This window comes from Dermacentor andersoni, chromosome 8 (assembly GCF_023375885.2).
Source record: "Dermacentor andersoni chromosome 8, qqDerAnde1_hic_scaffold, whole genome shotgun sequence".
Classification (NCBI taxonomy): domain Eukaryota; kingdom Metazoa; phylum Arthropoda; class Arachnida; order Ixodida; family Ixodidae; genus Dermacentor; species Dermacentor andersoni.
Genome location: NC_092821.1, coordinates 66,259,393 through 66,279,651, shown reverse-complemented (window position 1 = coordinate 66,279,651; position 20,259 = coordinate 66,259,393). Strand labels below are relative to the sequence as shown.

Sequence of the window (20,259 nt, the reverse complement as noted above, 5' to 3'; positions counted from 1 at the left end):
CCAGCACCTCTTCCCCGGTCATCGCCTACGGCAGCCCAATCACCGATGCCACTGAGTGCCTTGTTCCAGCGGCAATCGGCACTGCTGAAGCACTTCTACGCAACGTCGACATTAGTCCAACGCTTCCTAAAGAAACAAACAACCCCTGCGCGACCTGTTGCTCGAGTTCCACTCTTGCTTCGCACGGTCGTCGAAGATACGTCAAACATAGATTACGAAACACCGTATCATCACCTATGACGACATGCCCCCCACACGGCAACAGCCTTAGCGTGTTTCGCCGACCGGAAGACATGCAATTCAAACGCAGGTGAAGGAAATGCTTCAAGAGGCAGTAATACAGCCTTCATGCAGTCCCTGGTCATTGCCAGTTGTTCTTGTTAAAAAAAAAAAAAGATGGCACGCTTTGGTTTTGTGCTGTCTACCTGAAGCTAAACGTCACAAAGACGTGTACCCGTTGCCTCGTGTTGACGATTCTCTGGACAGGCTGCGGCGCGCAAAGTATTTCTCCTCTATCGATCTGAAAAGTGGCTACTGGCAAATTGAAGTAGATGAGCGGAATCACGAGAAAACTACTTTTGTGACTCCGTACGGCCTTCAAGAATTTAGAGTACTCCCTTTCGGCCCCTGTTCCGCTCCAGCCACATTCCAGCGAATGATGGATAACGTGCTCACTGACCTCAAATGGAAAAGCTGCCTCGTCTCTCTCTATGATGTCGTTGTCTTTTCGGAAACTTTTGACGAGCACCTTCAACGCCTTCGGAATGTACTCAAAGCCATTCGATTGGCTGACCTTACACTCAAGCTAGAGAAATACAATTTCGGTTATGAGGAACTGAAGTTCCTTGGTGACGTCGAGACCGCGGCAAGTGCTTGCTCCAATCCCAAGACAGCTGTCGTAGCTGCTTTTCCCGCTCCAACCGACAAGAAAAGTGTCCGGAGATTTTGGGGCTTGTGTGCATATTATTGACGCTTCATTGAAAATGTTTCGAAGATTAGAGAGCCGCTATTTCACCTTACGCGTGATGACGCGCCATTCCTCTGGACTAATGAAGAACAGACCGCATTTGCGGAGCTACAACGTCGATTGTCTTCTCCTCCCGTGCTCGGTCATTTTGATGAGGATGCTGACATAGACGTACGCACTCACGCCAGCAATATCGGTCTCGGAGCTATCTTGGTGCAATGGCAAGACGGAACTGAACGAGTTATCGCCTACGCAAGCCGCACTCTTTCACGCACCGAATCCAATTATTCCACCACAGTGAAGGAGTGCCTCGCCGTTATTTGGGCAACCACAAAGTTTAGGCCGTATCTCTACGGGCGGCCATTTAAAGTTGTGACCGACCCTCACGCTTTGTGCTGGTTGACCAACCTCCAAGACCCATCTGGACGATTGGCACGTTGGAGTCTGCGACTCCAGGAATTTAACATCACCATCGTATAAGAGTCAGGCAGAAAACATGAAGATGCTGACACGCTATCACGAGCACCTGTTGAATCTCAGAATCCTGACGGGGAAGACGACAGCGCCTTTTTGGGCGATCGCAGCGCCTGAGCGATCGAACGCTCAGTTAAGGCCCATCATCAATCACTTAGAAGGTGGCATCGCGTCCATTCCTCACCCTATTTCGCAATGATTCTCGTCATTTCGCCTACGAGAGGGCATCTTACCCAAAAGAAACACAGGTGCCGGCAACAAACCACATCTTCTAGTAGTGCCTCAAGCCCTTCGCGACGACATCCTATTAGCCTGCCACGATGAGCCGACATCTGGTCACTTGGGCTACTCAAGGACCCTCGACAGGGTACGACAACTTTACTACTGGCCTAGACTGACTGCTTGCGTCAAACACTACGTGAAAGGATGCCGTGAATGCCAGTGCCGCAAGTCACCACCCTTCAAGCCTGCAGGCCTTCTACAAGCCATCAACCCTCCGCGCACGCCGTTTGATCAAGTTGAAATGGACTTTCTTGAACCAATTCCCTTGTCTTCCTCCGGCAATAAGTGGATCATTGTCGCAACTGATTACTTAACGCGTTACGCTGAGACGAAGGCACTACCACGCAGGACAGCATCTGAAATTGCCCAGTTTTTTATGTGTCACATTGTGCTTCGGCGTGACTCACCGTCATTCATCATCACTGACCGAGGGACGGCATTTACGGCGAAACTTCTGGACGACATCTTCAAGCTGAGTTATATGAGTCATTGAAAGGCCACTGCATACCACCCTCAGACTAATGGCTTGACAGAAAGACTAAACAAAACACTGGCAGACATGATCTCTATGTACGTGGATGTGCAGCACAAAACGTGGGACGCAATCCTGTCATACGTAACATTTGCGTACAATACTGCCACGCAGGAAACTACACTATTCACGCTGTTTCACCTCCTTTATGGTTGAGATGTTCAAACTATGATTGGTTTTGTGCCATGATTCCACATGAAGACAGTGATCAGCTCGACCAGTTAACTCCTGACGTCGAGGAGTACATTCAGCGCACCGAGGAAGCACGTCAACTGGCCTGTGTCCACATAAGACAGCAGCAGTGTACAGATGCCATAACGTACAATCTTCACCATCGACAAGTTACCTATGAGCCTGGTGACCAAGTTTGGGTTTGGACCCCCATTAGATGGCGAGGCCTCAGCGAGAAACTCCTGAGCAAGTACTTCGGACCATACACAGTACTAAGGCGTGTAAGCGACGTGAACTATTAAGTGGTTCCAGAAGGAGACCTACCATCGCCCAAGCGCCGTTTACCCCGCGCAGAGACTGTACATGTCGTCCGCTACAAGCCGTATTTTGCACGGTGATGTTAAGTGTACTGGTGAAACAAACTTTCGTTTTTTTGCTGTCGTCGCGTCATCCTCCAAAGAACTGCGAAGCGTCTTTTTTTTTTATTTTTTTGTTCCGAGGACAGAACCCTTTCTTTTTGGGCTCGTGTGCATGCCCGTATGTGTGCTAGCGCGTTCCCCCCCCCTTTTTTGTCTTAACTAATGTGCGTACTTTCTGTGTACGTCTTGTGTTTGAGCATCGAGTCGATGCTTCATTGGGAGGGGGAATAATGCTACCTGGTGTTTTGAGCCAGCGAACAGCCAGCATTGCATGCCCAGCAAAACGGCGAAGAAGACGACGAAGCAAAAGATCCCGCGCCAGCTGGAGAACCGTTGCTTAGTGCCTGGCATTTTTTGTCTCTGGCTGCTCGTACTGTTACTTACCTCTTGCGTTAGCGCGTGACAATATTTACGTCAATGTCCAAGATCTGCTGCTGCTTGCTCTTGGCAGTCTTCCTTAGGCTGTTTGACTTTGTGATCCAAGTCAGGTCACTGGTTGCCTCTGCTTTTTCTGCATATGGGTCTGCTGAAGCTGTCAATTCTGCAACAGCGGCTTCTAGTTTCTTTTTCTTCCTTCTGAGAGCTTCAATCTCTTCATCAATGCAGCGTTTCTTCCTCTGTTTTGCATCTTCACGCTCCTGCTTTTTCTGCGTTTCCAAAAAGGCATGGTATTGGTTCCTTGCAGAAGCCACAGATGCTCTCAATTCCTTTGTGATGGGTACATTGAAAATGCCACCTGCTATGTGTACAGCATCACAGATAATGCGCTGTGAAATGTGAGACACTTCTTTCATGTTCTCTACTGAAACCTGGCGATTCACGCTGAACCCTCTCTCTACACTTGCTTGGCCATGACTAAGTGTAAGCAGCAGTTTTACAACCCTCCAAAGCTCAGCATATGCTGAGCCAACCTTTAAAAGTTCACAGAAAAACTTGTCAAGTGTATGCGAGCTCCTTTCAAATAACTGCAACTCATGTTTGCACTCCTGTAGCAGCTCAATGAACTGTGCAAGTACAGCATCCCTTGAATGCTCATGGATTCTCTCTGCTGAAATGAGTGCATCCAGAACTTTCTTTAAGCCTTCCAGGCACTCATCTGGCTTCGATGATATCTGCCTGGGGTCTAGTGAAGAGAGGCCTCTTACACTAGGATATCGCAGAAGGCTCTTCTCCAGGATCTTTTTTGTGAGACTTACAAGAAACTGCCTGCACTGCATGCGAAATGCAAATGCAGCTTTCACACTTACTTTGTGGCTTTTAAGAAACTGCTCGGCTGTGTGTGAGGTTTCTAGACTGGTATTTAAACAGTCCGTGTCAACAATGGAGATCACAAAGGCATTTATCGGGTCCACCAAGCCCTAGTGCACAAGTAGAATTCAAGAGTACACTGTGCGATGCATCACACCTTTCGCAGGGCCGTGCAAGGTGGTGCTTTATACACTTCAAATTAATAGAAGAGGAAGTCATCTCCTCCCTACTACTATATGGCGCTTGGCACATACTAGGAAACCTTTCTCGCAGTAGTGTTCACGAAATCCGTGTTGACAGTATTGTAACACTAGCATCTGCCATGACGCAAGCCAGTTACTAAAGTACAAAATTATGAGGTTACAAAGTTTGGGTCTATGAAAATCAGTGGCAAGCCACAACACATTTTGAGTTGTGAAATTTTTGCACAATGTTTTGATTGAATCAAGCCAGCCCGCCATCTTCGGCCAATGCACCCAGCCTATGAAGACAAGAACCTCAACATCTTTAAGGGTGCAGAAAAAATATATTTAAAAAATCTGAAATATTGAGCAAGTCAACCAGTTCATTGTAGTGCCCGTATTGATGGCTTTCCTTTTTTCAGGCGATACAAATTTCTGCGTTGTCCCAAGAGATTCGCATCATTTAAATTCTACTGTAAAAATTTTCACTGCTGAAATGTATTGCAGCTTAGTTACATATTATTTTTGTGCTTGTTTACACTCGCCGACCAATTTTATTTATTTATTTATTTATTTTATTTATTTATTGAATACTGCGGACACGTGGTCCAAGCAGGGAGGGCGACATATGGTACATACAAAGAAAATCAGATTGACAAAACAAACAGAACAATGAGAAACAAGATTAGGAAGTAGATTCAATTTATACAATTCCATTCGGTTACAGTTCTAGGAAAAAAAGAAAACTTATATGTGTTTGTTCTTGCAAAGTAAGGGGTTAATGCATCATGTCTGCGGTGGCATATAGTTCTGGTCGATAACTGCGATAAATGTTCAGATGGGTCAAGGGATAAATTGTTAGTGTGAAATAGTTTAAGGAATTCAAGTCTCTGTTTTTTTCTTCTAAGTTCGAGTGGTTCAAGGTTGTTAATTTTCATAAGTTCGGTGGGGGAATCACATCTGGAAAATTTGTTTAATATAAATCTGACCGCTTTTCTCTGAATTCTCTCAAGGCTATTGATATTAGTTTTTGTGTATGGATCCCAAACTATGCAAGCATATTCGAGCTTAGGTCTAATTAGGGAGATGTAGCAAAGCATTTTAACGTTAGGTGGGGTTTTCTTAAGTTTGTGTCTCAGCAGGCATAGTTTTCTGAAGGCTGAAGCGCAAGTGTTAGTTATGTGATCATTCCATGATAGTGAATTGTTAAGGGTCACTCCTAGGTATTTATAGCTAGTGACTTCACGAAGAGGTGATGGACCTAACTTATATGTATAAAGCAGGGGTGATTTCTTATGTGTCATTCGCAGTAGTACAGTTTTATCTGTGTCTAAATTTGAGATTGCATCCGGAAAATCGGGCATTCCGAAAAAAAAATTCACATTTAGAAAATTTCAATTTATTTAAGGAACAGCTTAAACAACTCGACAATATGTTTCTGCGAGGCGCTACGTTGTCATACCAACAGATCAGCTTGCACGACGACGAAAGTGACGTTCTCACTGTAAACAGCCGAAAGCACCATACAAGCTAACGTTCGTACAAAATTAGTTGACAGCTCAGTCACTGGCTCCTCACAGCCAGAGTCCAATTCACCTTCTTACAGCACCTGAATTTCTTCATCAGTAAGTTCAGCAAGGAACTAGATCTTGTTGCCAGCACTGAACTGCTCCAGCATCATTTACGCATGCAAATGCTCGATGACTTCAGCAGATGAAGGGGACTGATCAGGCTCATTAGACTTCCAATCATTGCATGATGATGGAATTAATGTCGGACCGTGAAACCCGCGTGGCAGAAGCAATTTCGGATTGTGCTCTCGTTGACAGCCTCCCCGATTTCAAAAGCATGCCGACTGCAGAGATCAAGTCAACATTGTAGCTCTTGTCACTGTCCACACACAGCACCATGTGACTATGCAAACGTGACCGAAGGAGCTGCTTGAAAGTCCGGATCATCCCTTGGTCTATCGGCTGTAGGAGTGATATTGCGTTTGGCAGCAAGAATTCCCCTTGCATACCTTTGAGGTTCTTGACATGTACAATGCAGTTGTCCACCACCACCATCATCATCAGCCTATTTTGCATCCACTGCAAGACAAAGGCCTCTCCCTGTGATCTCCACTTAGCCCTGTCTTGCATCAATCGATTCCAACAAGCGCCCGCAAATTTCCTAATTTCATTGCTCCAACTAGCCTTCTGTCGTCCTCAACTGTGTTTCCCTTCTCTTGGTATTCATTATGCAACCCTAATGGTCCAACGGTTGTCTAACCTGTGCATTACATGGCCTGCTTAGCTCCATTCTTTTTCTCTTAATGTCAATTAGAATATCGGCTATACCCATTTGTAGAGTCCGTTGTAGAGTATCTCTTCGTGAAACCTGCCTGTTCCTTTGGTTGACTGAAGTTCAGCGTTGCCTTTATTCTATTGGAGATTATCTTGGTGAATATTTTACATAATACTGGAAGTAAGCTAATGGGCCTATAATTTTCAATTCTTTAACGTCTCCCTTTTTGTGGATTAGTATAATGTTTGCATTCTTCCAGTTTTCTGAGACCCATGAAGTCGACAGACACTTCATCTAGAGAGCCGGCAGTTTTTCAATCATTATCATCATCATCATTCTTTCACCCATCTTTGATTAAATCGACTGGTATTCCATCTTCTCCTGCCGCTTTTCCCTGTTTCATGTCTTGCAAGGCCCTTCTGACCTCATCACTAGTTATAGGAAGTGTCTCTGCAACCTGTTCATTATTGCTTCGAATGGAGGGATCGTGGCTCCTCCGGGTACTGTACAGGTCACTATAGAATTAATCCGCTTATTTTACTACACCTTCGAGATTGCTGATGATATTACCTTGCTTATCTTTCGGTGCATACATCTTGGTTTGTCCTATGCCAAGTTTCCTTCTCACTGATTTCAGGCTACGTCCTTATTTTACGGCTTCTTCAGTCTTTTTTATGTTATAGTTTCGAATATCACTTATTTTCGCCTTGTTGATCAGTTTTGACAGTTCCGTGTATTCTATCTTATCTCTTGAGTTGGACACTTTCATTCTTTGTCGTCTCTTTATTAGGCCCTTTGTTACTTGGGAGGGCTTGCCTACTGGTTGCCTTGGTGCCTTACCTCCCACTTCAATTGCTGCCTCTGAAACCAGTCTAGTTACGGTTTCATTCATTACCTCTATGTCATCCTCATCGCTCTGTTCTAAGGCTGCATATTTGTTGGCAAGTACCAGCCTGAATTTGGCTGCTTTTACCCTTACTGCCTCTAGGTTGACCTGTTTCTTCTTGACCAATTTTACTCTTTCTCACTTCAAATTGAGGTGAATCCTAGCCCTCACTAATATATGATCACTGCACTTTACCCTACCTATCACTTCTACATCCTGCACTATGCTGGGATCGGCAGAAAGTATGAAATGCATTTCATTTCTTTTTTCACAATTAGGGCTTTTCTAGGTCCACTTTCAGTTGCCACGCTTCCCAAAAGAGGTATTCATTATTCGAAGCTTGCTTCTTTCTGTGAATTCTATCAACATCTCTCCTCTAGCATTCCTAGAATCGACGCCGTAGTTGCCAATTGCTTGTTCCCTAGCCTGCTTTTTCCCCACTTTTGCATTGAAGTTGCCCGTTGCTACAGTATACTGAGTTTGCACTTTTCTCGTCGCTAATTCAACATCTGCATAAAACTAATCTATTTCATCATGATCGTGACTGGATGTTGGAGCGTAGGCTTGAACTATCTTTAATCTGTACCTCTTGTTAAGTTTGATTACGACTACTGCTACCCTCTCATTAATGCTGCAGAATTCGTCAGTGTTGCTCGCTATGTTCTTATGGATAAGGAATCCTACCCCATTATTGCTTGTTATCTGGGAGACCTTTATAGCAGAGGACATGGCCGTTAGTTGGCACTGTATAAGCCTCACCAGTTCTTTTAATCTCGCTAAGGCCAATGATATCCCAAACAATGTCTGATAGTTCCTCAAAGAGTCGTGCGAAGCTAGCCTCACTCGACAGAGTTCGGGCGTTAAGGGTTGACAGGGTCAGTTTCCATGCAGTTGTCCACTAGCATCCAAACTATGTGTCCTTGATGTTCTAAATTTCTCTCCAGCTTCCGAATGCATATGCAGATGTTCCGAATGCAGATGTTGCATTATCTGCACCTTCTTGTTGGCTTCGAAGAGCACTTAAACATGCACATCTCGGATTCCTTGATTTACTGATAACAAGCATCGGAAGCTTTTCAGATCCCAGAATGTTGCTGTAGATGATGGTCAGCCAATGTCTGCTGTGCTTGCCACCGTGGCAACGGTCCCCAGTAAACGCAAGGGTTTCTTCAGGTAGCAACTTATTCGCACTTAAATGTGTCTTCAGACACAAACTGCTGGAGCAATGACTGTAGCCAAACATAACAATAACTTTCAACAGCTGACTGTCCCACAGCGGAACTTTCACCATACTTCTTAAAGCTTAAATTGCTTCTCTTCTTAACATTTTGGACCTACCCATCACTAAATTTATAACCCTCAATGTTCATCTGAAGCGCCAGGGTTTCTGCCTTTAAATTTAAAATATCTCAGGACATCTGCACTTGCACAGCGATCATGGCTGTCAGCCACATCAGAATAGCTTCCCCAAGTTTTAAGCGGTCACCTTGGCTGCAATTTTTCTGTTGGGATCCAGCAGATTTCTCAGCGGCTTCCATGATCTTCACCTCATTGTTTATGTAGTCTGACATTGTCTGCTTCGAGATTTCTAATTCTTTTGCGACCGGCCACTTTCCATCAGCCTGATAATGGTGGCCTTCTTTTCCATCATCAGCCTGCTATAATTTCCACGCTTCGAAGCCTTTGTCGAATTGGCGGCAGACGACGAAGGCAGTGTCAGTGCCATTTTTAGCAGCTGACGATGAAACCACTGAAGACTATCGGTTGTTGAAGCAGGTAAGCCTAGCGTCGCGGTATGCAGCTGAAGCAAACCACAATGCGCATGAGAGGCGATATGAACAGCACCATCAACCATACGCCACTGACAAGTGCCAACAGCAACGACAGTGGAAAGGCTCGCGGGATAGTGCAGAAAGCGCTGCCTGCTATCGAGGCTGTGCCGGAAATGGAAGCTCTGAATTGACATTCGAAATGTGTGCAAAGCTGATTTGAGGCTGCAGGAAAACAAAATGATGGCGATGTTTGCATTTTTGATAGCTTTTGACTTGCGATCATGCGAAAAAAGCCGAAAAATAAAAGGAGAACTTTGAAACATGCAAAATTTTGGTCATTGTTATACAATGACCCTATGGAGTGCGTGGCAGTACCCTGGCAGAATCCAAATATTCGGGCAGGCCCAGAAAATCAGGTGTCCAAAAAATCGGTTGGCGATTGTATCATTATTATGCTATGAAAAGAACATATTCGAATTCCACTTAGTGCCAGTAAACATTTCGTAGACCATTTTGCAAATCTTATGCTGCAACCGCATGTGCCTGAATTACCAAGGAGAGGTTGGGCCTTGGTCAGGTGTTGCAAAATACCTTTGGCACTATCTTCCTGCGCTTTCCATGTATACTGTGAAGCAAAGTAAAGTTTTCTTGTTTGTAGTTGTCAAAATGGAGAAAGCATCATCGTTTTTGCCGTTACTGAGGTGAACATACAAGCTGTGCAAACTTTGTGCAAACAAGCGTTTACACCTACTGCTCGGGGTGTAAATAGCATGTCAGGGCTTGACTTTATAAATGCATTTGAAAACAATGTGATAAAATGGGTGGAAACGTACAGCAGGATTGTGGCAGTGCAACTTTCGATTTTCACTGGAAGCTTTGTTGTGCAATTGCTACCCCGCTGACAGTGAGCTTGAACACATTGCAGTGGAATTTTTTTATGAGCACCGTGCATGACTTCTGCCAATGACAGCAGATTCAATTCATTGCAAAGGCAATTTAACTGCTCACTAGTGTCTCATTTCTCAAAGGGAAAAGGCTTCACTTTTCGCACCAGCAAAGGTAGACGAGCTTGTAGCACATTGTAACAAGAGTGCTGCGGAAGAATAACTATTCACTGGGGCCAACTGGTGGTACAATAGAGGTCCTGTCGGCCACTGCAGTCTGCAAACACTGAACAAAAATCCTGAAGCTGCTATCGATAGGAGAGCCTGAAAATGAGCGTATCGCCAGTAGTCACCTAAAGATGCCTACAAGTCAAATGAAGGGATTGCTGGCATGCACCTCAGCTGCTTACTACGTGCTGCTCATTGCCTGATGACAGTGTTGTGTATGCCTATCCCTGCTTAGTCATGTGCTATGGGATGTTGTGACCCAAAGCTGTGCCAAAACAAGAGTGACAGTTTAATGCAGTTTTCACCCCTCTCAATCAATGAGTATATTGATATATAAAATAAAGTATGTCTTATAGTTAGTGTATTTAAAATTTCTTGTTTCAATTTTATTCACATCAAACATACGGTAGGTGTCGGCTTACATTCTGCACTGATCTATATTCACATTCTTAGACTTATATTTAGGCCTCACTATGAGACACTATGAGACTCACTGGGTGTAACATTATCGTAAAGCAATGTAAGGGCTACTACAGACATCAGGGCAAGAGTGCTCTGGATTAAGCTACACCATCTAAGGTGCTTGAATGTGCTCAGTAGAGCAGTATTGCATTTTGCCCCAATCGGTATGCAGGCAAGGATCACAAACTTGCTACTTTGTCCTCAGCGGCAGAACGTCATACACACATGAGCAAGTCATACCAAGCTAGAAAGATTTTGCCATTTACCACAAACTAGCGCAATCAAGCAAAAGTAAGAGAAGTGCCGGTCACTGCCCACCTGAGGTGAAGTGTAACTGATCCACAGCCTCCGTAGTCTGCACGCTCCTAGACTCGATCCCAGCTTTGAACGAGCACCCGACAGACTTGTCAGCCAGAGGCAAGCTGCACTGCGTGCCAACCTCGACCTGATTGAAGACCTTGGAAGGGGCGTGGCATGCCGTTTTGGCAGTGATACTTTCAGCTAGGCTCATCGCATTTGTGAGGCCTGCAGAAAATAAGTGGAGTGATCACAGTGCTGTTACAACATCGAAACGCAGAGGTAAATACACAAATGAAAAAGAAGCAAAGGTGGATTACAATGCATAGCCATGGAACACAAGATATCCCTTTCAATTCAGTATAATTCCTAAAGGGCTACATTGAATACTCGAAAGCAGGGGAACCTTTTTCTGTGCAAGGTTAGCAGCAGCAGTAAGTATCTCAGACACTTTTTCATCCCATACATTTTAAAGCTATTGGTGTAGTTCAACTAATGAAAACAGACTGCGAGATTCTAAGGTCACTGCCATCAGCCTATTTAATGCCCAGTGAAGGATTCCCAATCCCCCTATGTCCTGTGCCAGCAGACACCATCCTATGCATGTAAATTTTCTATTTCATCTAGTCGCCTGCTATCGACTATTGCATGTCAGTTCGATTGTTACGCATTCAGTAGCCTTGACAGACCGGTGACAGACCCTACACATTACATTGTTTGCCAGAGTTCATTTTACTGCAATAGCTTTCTTAAAAACTTCACAAAGCTAGTGGCAGGCCTGTATCTGTGTACTATATATGTATGTATATGTATGTCTGCACCTAACCTTTATCCTGCTAACTTGGGTCACTAGGTAGTCTATGGTCAAATGGGTAGAGCATCTGGCTGCTGTGCTGAGGGAATTGGGTTCAAAACCAACTGTCGAACCAACTTGGGTCACTGAGCATGTAACATTGCGTCTCTGCCACCCTTCGACAAACTTCTTTGACACCAAGTTGGGTCACTGGATAGTTGCTGCTCTTCAATGACCCTGCGCGGCCTCTCCCAGTGATCTCCATTTAAACCCTGTCTTGCGTTAGCCGTTTCTAACTTGTGTCTGCAAATTTCTTAATTTTATCAGCCCACCTAGCTTTCTGCCATCCTCGAATGCTTTTCTTTCCTTAGCAGCCATTCTGTAACTCCGATAGACTATCTGCCCATGCATTACATGGCCTGCTCCATTCTTTCCTTTGATTGCCAACTAGAATGTCGGATACTGTTGTTTGCTTTCAGATCCACACCGTCCTCCTCAAGTTGCACCTAACCTTTTTCGTTCCATCGCTCATTTTGCAGTCGATCACTTGTTCTCAAGCTTCTTTGTTAATCTCCAAGTTTTTGCTTCATATGTTAGCGCAGGTAGAATGCAATCACTGTACTTTTCAACAACAGGGGTAAGCTCCCGGTCATGGTTTGATAATGGCTGCAATATCGGCACTTTTATGACTTGTCGTTTCTTTATTAGTTTATTTGTTACTTGGGAGAGCTTACCTACTTGTTGCCTTTGTGCCTTACTTCCAACTTCAATTGCTGCTTCTGAAATCAGCCTAGTTATGGTTTCTTTCATTGTGTTAGCTTCACTTTTCTGTTTTAAAAGAGCACATTTGTTAGAGCACCAGCTTGAGTTCATCTACTTTCATACTGACTTTGTCTAGGCTGGCCTGTTTCCTTTTAATTTGGTCTTTCTCTTTTCAAATTGAGAACAATCCTAGACCTTACTAACCTGTGACCACTATATCACTTAAACCTACCTAACACTTCTGCACCCTGAACAATGCTAGGGTACACCCAGAGTATGAAATGTATTTCCTTTCTTCTTTCCCGATCAGGGCCTTTCCAGGTCCACTTCCTCTTACTGCGCTTCCGGAAGAAGGTGTTTATAATTTGGAGGTGATTACTTTTCATAAGCTATACCAACATCTCTCGTCTGCTGTTTGTAGAGTTGGTGCCGTAGTTGCCCCAGTCGCCTGTTCACTTACCCAATTTTCCCCCTCTTTCACATTAATGTCACCCATGACTATAGTACACTGAGTTTGCATTGATAATTCGAACAACCTCATAAGGCTGTTTTACTTCATGATAATGACTAGAGGTTGGAGAGCATGCTTGTACTATGTGAAATCTATACCTCCTATTAAGCTTTTATTATGATGACTGGTACCCTTTTATTAATACTGTAATACTGTCACGTTGAATGATGATGAACTACCACGGTGGCACGACGCATTGGGCCCAAACCTGTGCCCTGCAAAACAAATAAGACTCAAAACAATGATAGTGGCCGCGAGCACACTGATAGATCGTCAAAGGTTCCAGCGTAGTCGCTAGTGGCTTCATGCCTTTCGTACCGGGCATACAATTCGTACCGCGCATACAATCTCATTACACAAGGTTTGGCAACAACAAACAATGGATAGAACCAGCAGTAATCTCTGTGGAAAATTTTGTGCTTGAAATGCATGTGGGCACTTAAGAAGACGCTTGAAAAAAATCAACATTTTCATACCGAAACTGAAATAATGCTGCAATAACCATACACCAGAAATGGCATACTATGAAGACTGCCGAGAACCAGCACCCGGGTGGTCTGCTTTTGTTGCTTTTATGCCATTCCCGTGTATCAGCAAACAGGTCCTGTATGTCTGCTAGCCACACAGTATACTTTGCTAGCTGCTACATGCCCTGTGGAAACACCATTGTACACCTGCGATGTTCTTTTAATGCGAAGCAGAGCCATATTTTTTATCTTGTCTACGTTCAACAAGCAGAGCTTCAATACCTTCTGTCTCCACTCAAGGAAGAGTGCATTGAGGTGGCTAAGCAAAAGGAGCAAATATAGTCCAGCTAAATGCAGAGGCGATCCACAGGTGGTGCAGTTAACCTACATTACAAAAAATTGTAAACTCTACAGTCTAGTGAGACTGGCATGGGAATAAAATTTGTCCTATCGTACACCGGAGTCACTAAAACGGTGCCTCATGCAGTCGAGTGGCTGACCAGCAGCATGCTGACCTACATACAGTTTGAGTTCACTGATGCAAGCATGTTGAGTTTGTGCCTTCAACAAACAACAAAGCACTCGCTGGCTGCGCACTTCTGTGCTTGCGCTACGGCAACCGATTGTCGTGCAGCTACGGGTCACTTTTTTGAAGAGCAGGGTAAAACTTGTCATCTTAGCATCTTCGGCATGACACATCCAACTTCACCAGCTGCTGCTGGGACGCTGAAAATACCGGACTCATTGACTGATCAGACAACTCCCACCATCTGTAGTAAAAGACGATAAGTAGCTAATGCTCGGCAGCAGTGGGGTAGTAGGCTCTACTTTCTAGACAGGCCGTGGCTTGGTACAAAGAGCGTGTAAACTCACAGACAGACAGGCCCGACTCCAGCCGCGATAAGATTGCCTGCTTCGCTCTGGTGGCATATTCCTGCATGGCCTGCCACCGCATTTGCATTATGGCTGCCGTGTCACGTTCCTCTCCATGACAAATGCAGCAGCTTCCTGCTGACAGCATTTTTGGCACTGTGTCAAAAAGGCTTTTGTTTGTCCACTTTGACACATCCAATGTAGAGACACACGAAATGTCTCAAAGATTATGCCCTACCGAAAACAATCACTCAAGGTTATCACCCCTGAATAGAACTTATGATCTATGGAGTTTTGTGGCGCAAAGGCCAATGATGGCAGAAGAGTGCTAAGAAATAGTGTGATGAAGTCGGTGGTGCGGTCGACCAAAATGGTATTGGTGACATGGCTGTATAGCGGCCTAAAGATATTTGTTATTAATAGTGTAAAATATGCTATATCTGCTGTACATCTACGATGATTATTACGAGAAGTGCTACAAGAATATTGCCTACTGTCATTGCACAACGCTGCTGTTTGTAGCGACAAAGCTCGCCTCATAGGAGACCTCTTTGCAGAACAAGACAGCCCTATCTGCACTCAGAAACTCCTCCATTGAAGCCCTACCTGTTTTATCATCAGAAGCAATATAGAGGCTAGAAACAGTGACATCAGCGGCTTCCACCATGCTGACAGCACTAACATGGGGGTTTCACTTTGACACACATAGCCCGCCTCTTTAGAACAGTAGCTTATGATGAAAAAGGGTCCCTATCCCTTTTTTCATCTATAGGCATTGTGGGGTCTTCAGGCCTCACAGGAGTATCGACCACCACGGGTTGAAGCTTAGCGAGCCACAGGGCCGCATCAGCTGTCAGTCTCTAGCACCGCTGCCGGCAAACTCGGGCCACAAGGGGCTACCGAGCGATGCACGCAAGAACACAGTATTGCCCCCGAGTTAACCGATACCATTTATTGCATCCGGCGGCACCCGAAACCGCACAAACGCCTGGTCCTGGAGCGGCGGAGAACAGAAGGGGTCCCGCACCACGGGCAAAAAAATACAGTCAAGGGCATCTATAGCTCGTCGCTGCAAGAGCACAGGCTCAAGCTGGGACATGCCGCTAGGAAAAGCCCCGCAGGTATGCTACTTGCTCTCGCGATAACTAATGGACCAACTTGTGAGAGCTCGGCAATCTCCTTCGCCTTGGGTCTCTCCAATAAGAGAAGCTCGGCGTGGTATGAACTCGCGCGAGCACTAGGCACCTGTTCTTCGGGTTAGCATCCCGACAGGATAAAAACAAGGTACGCGCTCCCCACACCATCAAAGGCGCCGTGCGTGAGCTCTGTCCTAGTCACAAAGGTGTCGGCGGACGAGAGAGAGCATGTACGTACCCGGCGCAGTCCCAAGGGAGAAAAGACATACTACCGCCACGAGAGTAGCCGCGAGGGGCCCCGCATGACGTCTTAGCCCAGCCCTCATCGTGAACCATCGCGAGCGGAGTGCCCCCGCTGACAATTGGTTCGGAGCAAGGAGGGAGTAGGTGTAGGGATGGCAGAACAAGTGAATGCACACGCACAATGGTGCATTGGGCTCCCCAAATCCCCACAGCATGGCCACTGGGTCCAGCCTTCATGATCATGGCACTCTCAGTTTGCAGAATCACCAATATCACGAACTGCATGAGCTCATACCTCTTTTAACCTTCCAAAATTTGCAGCTTCGTCTCAAGCAACACAGTGTTGTGCTCTGTGGCACTATCACTGACAAATTGGGCTGTCCGCTGCTTTGAGCCTGCTTAAATGGCGAATTTCTCTTTCTGTGCTCACCAAGAGAGAGATTGTAGAAAGGGGGGCACCACTGTGCCACTTCACATTTCATTTCTACAGAGTGTCTACGAAATTGACATTTCCAAGTTCCCTGAGTTTTCCAGGTTTTCCCCGAATGCTTTTGCAAAATGCCCTCAGTCACACAGAACTTTGTTTTATGTCCAGACAGGCTGACACCACTTCACATAATGCTGTCACTCTCTAGGAAGCATGTTAAAAAATTAAAAAGAAAACAACATGAACCAGTTTCAATAGTAAGGAGTACTGTATTTTATTTAAAAAGAAAACAAAAGAGAGGTTATTAAAATGCACCACGAATAAAAGAGCTTCTAAAAAAACAGACCTATTGCAAATCAAGTCGAACATATTCTAATACAAATAAAACGAAGCGGTATACAGAAGGAAATATTTTCAAATATGAGCTATTTCTAACAACTGATAGCAAGCTCATTGGTATGAGACCCGAACTTTGTCACAAGTGAGATTCTCTCTCAGCAGCTGGAAAGTCAACCTCAACTGTCCCGATATACTCTCAGCCTGCACACAACGCCTCACTGTTGCGTTTCACCGCTTTAAAGAATTTATTTTGGTTTGGCTGAGGGACGCCTGCGTCTCAGCATCGGCCAACACTGTTTCTTTAAGCTCAAGCTCCTTCAAAGAAGTGGCGGCATGCTTCTTTTCCATTCATTCCTCAATGCATCGGTCCTTTCTGTTCTCGTTCTCCTTCTGCCACGCGTCCACCCCATAGACCATTAGAAGCACCTTCTTGGTCAGTTGTACAGTCAACATTTGATTTTTCGGAGTTATGGTGTCTTTTCTTTCATTCTCTCTCACTCTCCGGACGCGTATGAAGTGCCATCATCAGCAACGCGATGCAATGCAGCTGGCGCCCCTTGTGGCATTCTGCATAAGTTATGCTGCTCACCTTGGCTTTTGGAATTCGCGCACATGAGATGCACTGCACAGAAATGACGGCAGATACTAGCTTGCATAGGTAACCTTTCTCCCTTGCCTCTGCATTGTACGCTTTAAGGGAACTTAGCAATGCAAATGTCAAGCTCAGTCTACTTTGAAAACACCAACCAGAAGACACAACTTTGATTGTTGTATCTAACATGCGCTCATAGCATGTCATCATATATAGTTTTCTAAAGCAAAGCTTTCTTTGTCACTCCCTTCCACTTTTCTTCTGTTGCTGCTGCTTTTTTGGAAGCCACGTGAGGCAGTGGGTGAGAGTGTGCATGTACATGGCAGGAGCATGGTAGAGAGGAAAGGCATCGCGAGAAACTCGCGAGACCTGCTTGCTCACCATGTGACACATGGAATAGCACAACTCGACAGCTCACACATAACTGCTAACAATCTCTAAGTGAAGGAAACATGCTGTCACTATCCGAGTGCAATAAATGTAAAGTGCTGATGCTTCAGCTGGAGTGGTCAGCACAATTAAACAGAGAGCAAGGGAAAGAAATGCAGCCATGCAAGTGACGACTGTTGAGCACAATAGTACAACCATCCCGTGACACCCGCATAACCTACAGTCATCTGATAAAGGTGAAGAAAAAAAAATATGCAAAATCCAGAACTGTAATCGATGTAAGCGAAGCTTTCTATGCTGTTTGATTTGATTGATGATAATTAGCAGTTATGTTTATGTGCAATGTTTGATTTCTTCAACATTTAGTCCAACACGAGAGTGGCAAGTTGATGTTAAATGTTAACTTGCATGCACCACTGCTGTTTGTCTGCGTAGTACATAGAGCACACAGGGAGAGGTGTTAGCTTGAGGCATTATTGTGTGCCATACTTCATAACCTTTGAGAGGGTTGAGCGTATTCATTGCCTCACATGGTACAGTGAATCGTGGCACAAGTATTAAACTTTAATTGAATTATGGAGCTGTAGTGCCAAAACCACAATCGGATTATGAGGCAGGCCGTAGTGGCAGCCTCTAATTTTGACACAGTGGTGTTCTTTAACAAATCTCTAAGTGCACGAGAATGTTTTACAGCAATTCCATAGCCACAAAGCTTCCGTGGCAGGCACAGACGTTTTGGTTTGACGTGTGGCCGCTTCCATATATGTCACCTAGACTCTACTGTGTGCTAATGCGGCTTTGCTTCTGCACACCCTGGGTAAGTTGTCCGTCTGACCTTTGCATGGTGTTATTTTTCAGAAATAGCACAAACGTGCCATACCGTACCTCGCACTTAAGTTTTATCCTGTTCGCCTGCAATCACTGTCATGTTTATAGTAGCAGCATTTCCTTGCCTTCTCAAGTCACCTTTTCCATATGCCCCCTTCCTTCCCCCCTCCCCCGTTGAATGGGAACTGCGAGCGACGAGTGGCAAGGCTGTTATTCCCTCAATTCGAGACTGCATCGGTTCTACCCATTACCTGCCTTCTCTCCCCCCTCCTTTTTACCATTCTCTTTAGCTTCCCTCTGGACTTGCACGTTCGTAGAACGGTAAGCGCTGCAACTTCTGCAATCCTTTTGCGGGATGTCACGGACATTGCAGATGCCAAGAGGCTGATGTGGCGTCGCCCAGAGAGCTCCAGAGGCCATTGTGCACATTCGAAGCGGTGCAAAGGTCTGAATGAGTTTTTCGCGTCGTCTTTCCTTTCTGCCGGGCTCCTGTCATATATTCACATGCTCTGAAACACCCCCGACGCGGAGTTCAAGACAGCAGCAGCAGCGGGAAAGTCGAAGGAAGAGGCAGACCTTTCTTTAAAAGACCCATGAGACAGCATTCGCAGCACTGACAGTTCAGTGCATATGCAAGTGCCCGCGCATGGGAGGTGGCACTCTTTTCACATCGCGACTAAACACACGCCTGTTGCACACTAGCAACAGTGACACTCTATGGTTTCAACTATATGCAGCGCATAGGAACTGCAGAAGTGCTCATCCAAGGCACGAATAGATTATCCTGCGATCTCTGCATGACTGCAACAACCGTTTCGCGCTAGCTGAAATTTCGAGACCACGTTATACCGCACGAAATCGCAAACGCATTTGTTCCCACAATTAACTGCAAAAAAAAAAAAGTCAGGTAGTCATGCAGAACCCAGATAAGTACTCTAACCTTTGTTCCAGATGCGTTACGGCTACGGCGGAAGAACTGAGGTGCTCCGACAGTGCGCCTACTGTCGCGCCCGCGCTGGGGCGAGAGAGCGGTCATAGAATACACAACCAACTGCGATCACAGAACACGAACACCTTTACAAACTTCTGCGATGTGCTCCGAGACATATTCTCACTAGATACTCCAAGAGAGAGGCCACTTCATATGGATGGATGGATGAATGAGGTTCAACCCTTTGAATCTGGATGGGTGGATAAGTGGATCGATGTTATGAGCGTCCCCTTTGGAACGGGGCGGTGGGTTGCGCCACCAAGCCCTTGCAATTATACTGTTTATAATTTCCTGCCTAGGTTAAACAATAAAAAAAGAAAAAAAGAACACTATGAACTACCGCGCCCAACATTTATGATCCCCTATCGCGAACTGTGCTTTTGTACGTCTCCGTATTTTGTTGTTTCCCTACTTTTCTTCCACCAATTCTCCAATCGCCTCTTACTGCCTCTTACTAATGCCTATATACTGCGGACATGTTTACTTTACCACTGCTCCCGCTGAACCAAGTGCTTCAAGGAGGCCAGTGGTGCCTAAATCGACCACTGGATAGACGCCTTCACATTCCAATAAAACATGCTCCAGTTTCCCTAGCTTTACAGCAGCAAGTACATGCTTCTTCTTCCTTTTTATATCTCGTGCGTGTAAGATATCCCGATCTCGCTTCGCAAAGTAATGAGCAGTGGCGTCGCTGTAAGTCGTCTGGCACCAAGGGCCCATATATATATATTACCTTCGTTTATCCATATACCAAGGTATTTATATTCTCTTACCCGAGATGTATTTCCTGGCCCTGTATTGCCACTGTCTGCTCACT

At 45.2% G+C, this 20,259-nt stretch overlaps 1 protein-coding gene across 3 annotated transcripts in view; it reads right to left on the bottom strand.

The window, feature by feature from the left end:
- The window catches only part of LOC129386807 (uncharacterized), a 157,164-nt gene extending 137,298 nt beyond the window's left edge, over positions 1 to 19,866 (bottom strand). For 2 of the 3 annotated variants that reach the window (XM_055075046.2, XM_072289764.1), the window contains exons 1-2: positions 19,392 to 19,866; positions 11,112 to 11,318 (exon numbers count right to left, since the gene is read on the bottom strand). In XM_055075046.2, coding sequence (XP_054931021.2) covers positions 11,112 to 11,304 — 193 coding nt within the window. In that variant the 5' untranslated portion in view covers positions 11,305 to 11,318; positions 19,392 to 19,866. The remainder of the gene's footprint in view (positions 1 to 11,111; positions 11,319 to 19,391) is intronic. The other variant, XM_055075045.2, reaches the window with a different exon arrangement.
- Between the last annotated feature and the right edge of the window lie 393 nt (positions 19,867 to 20,259).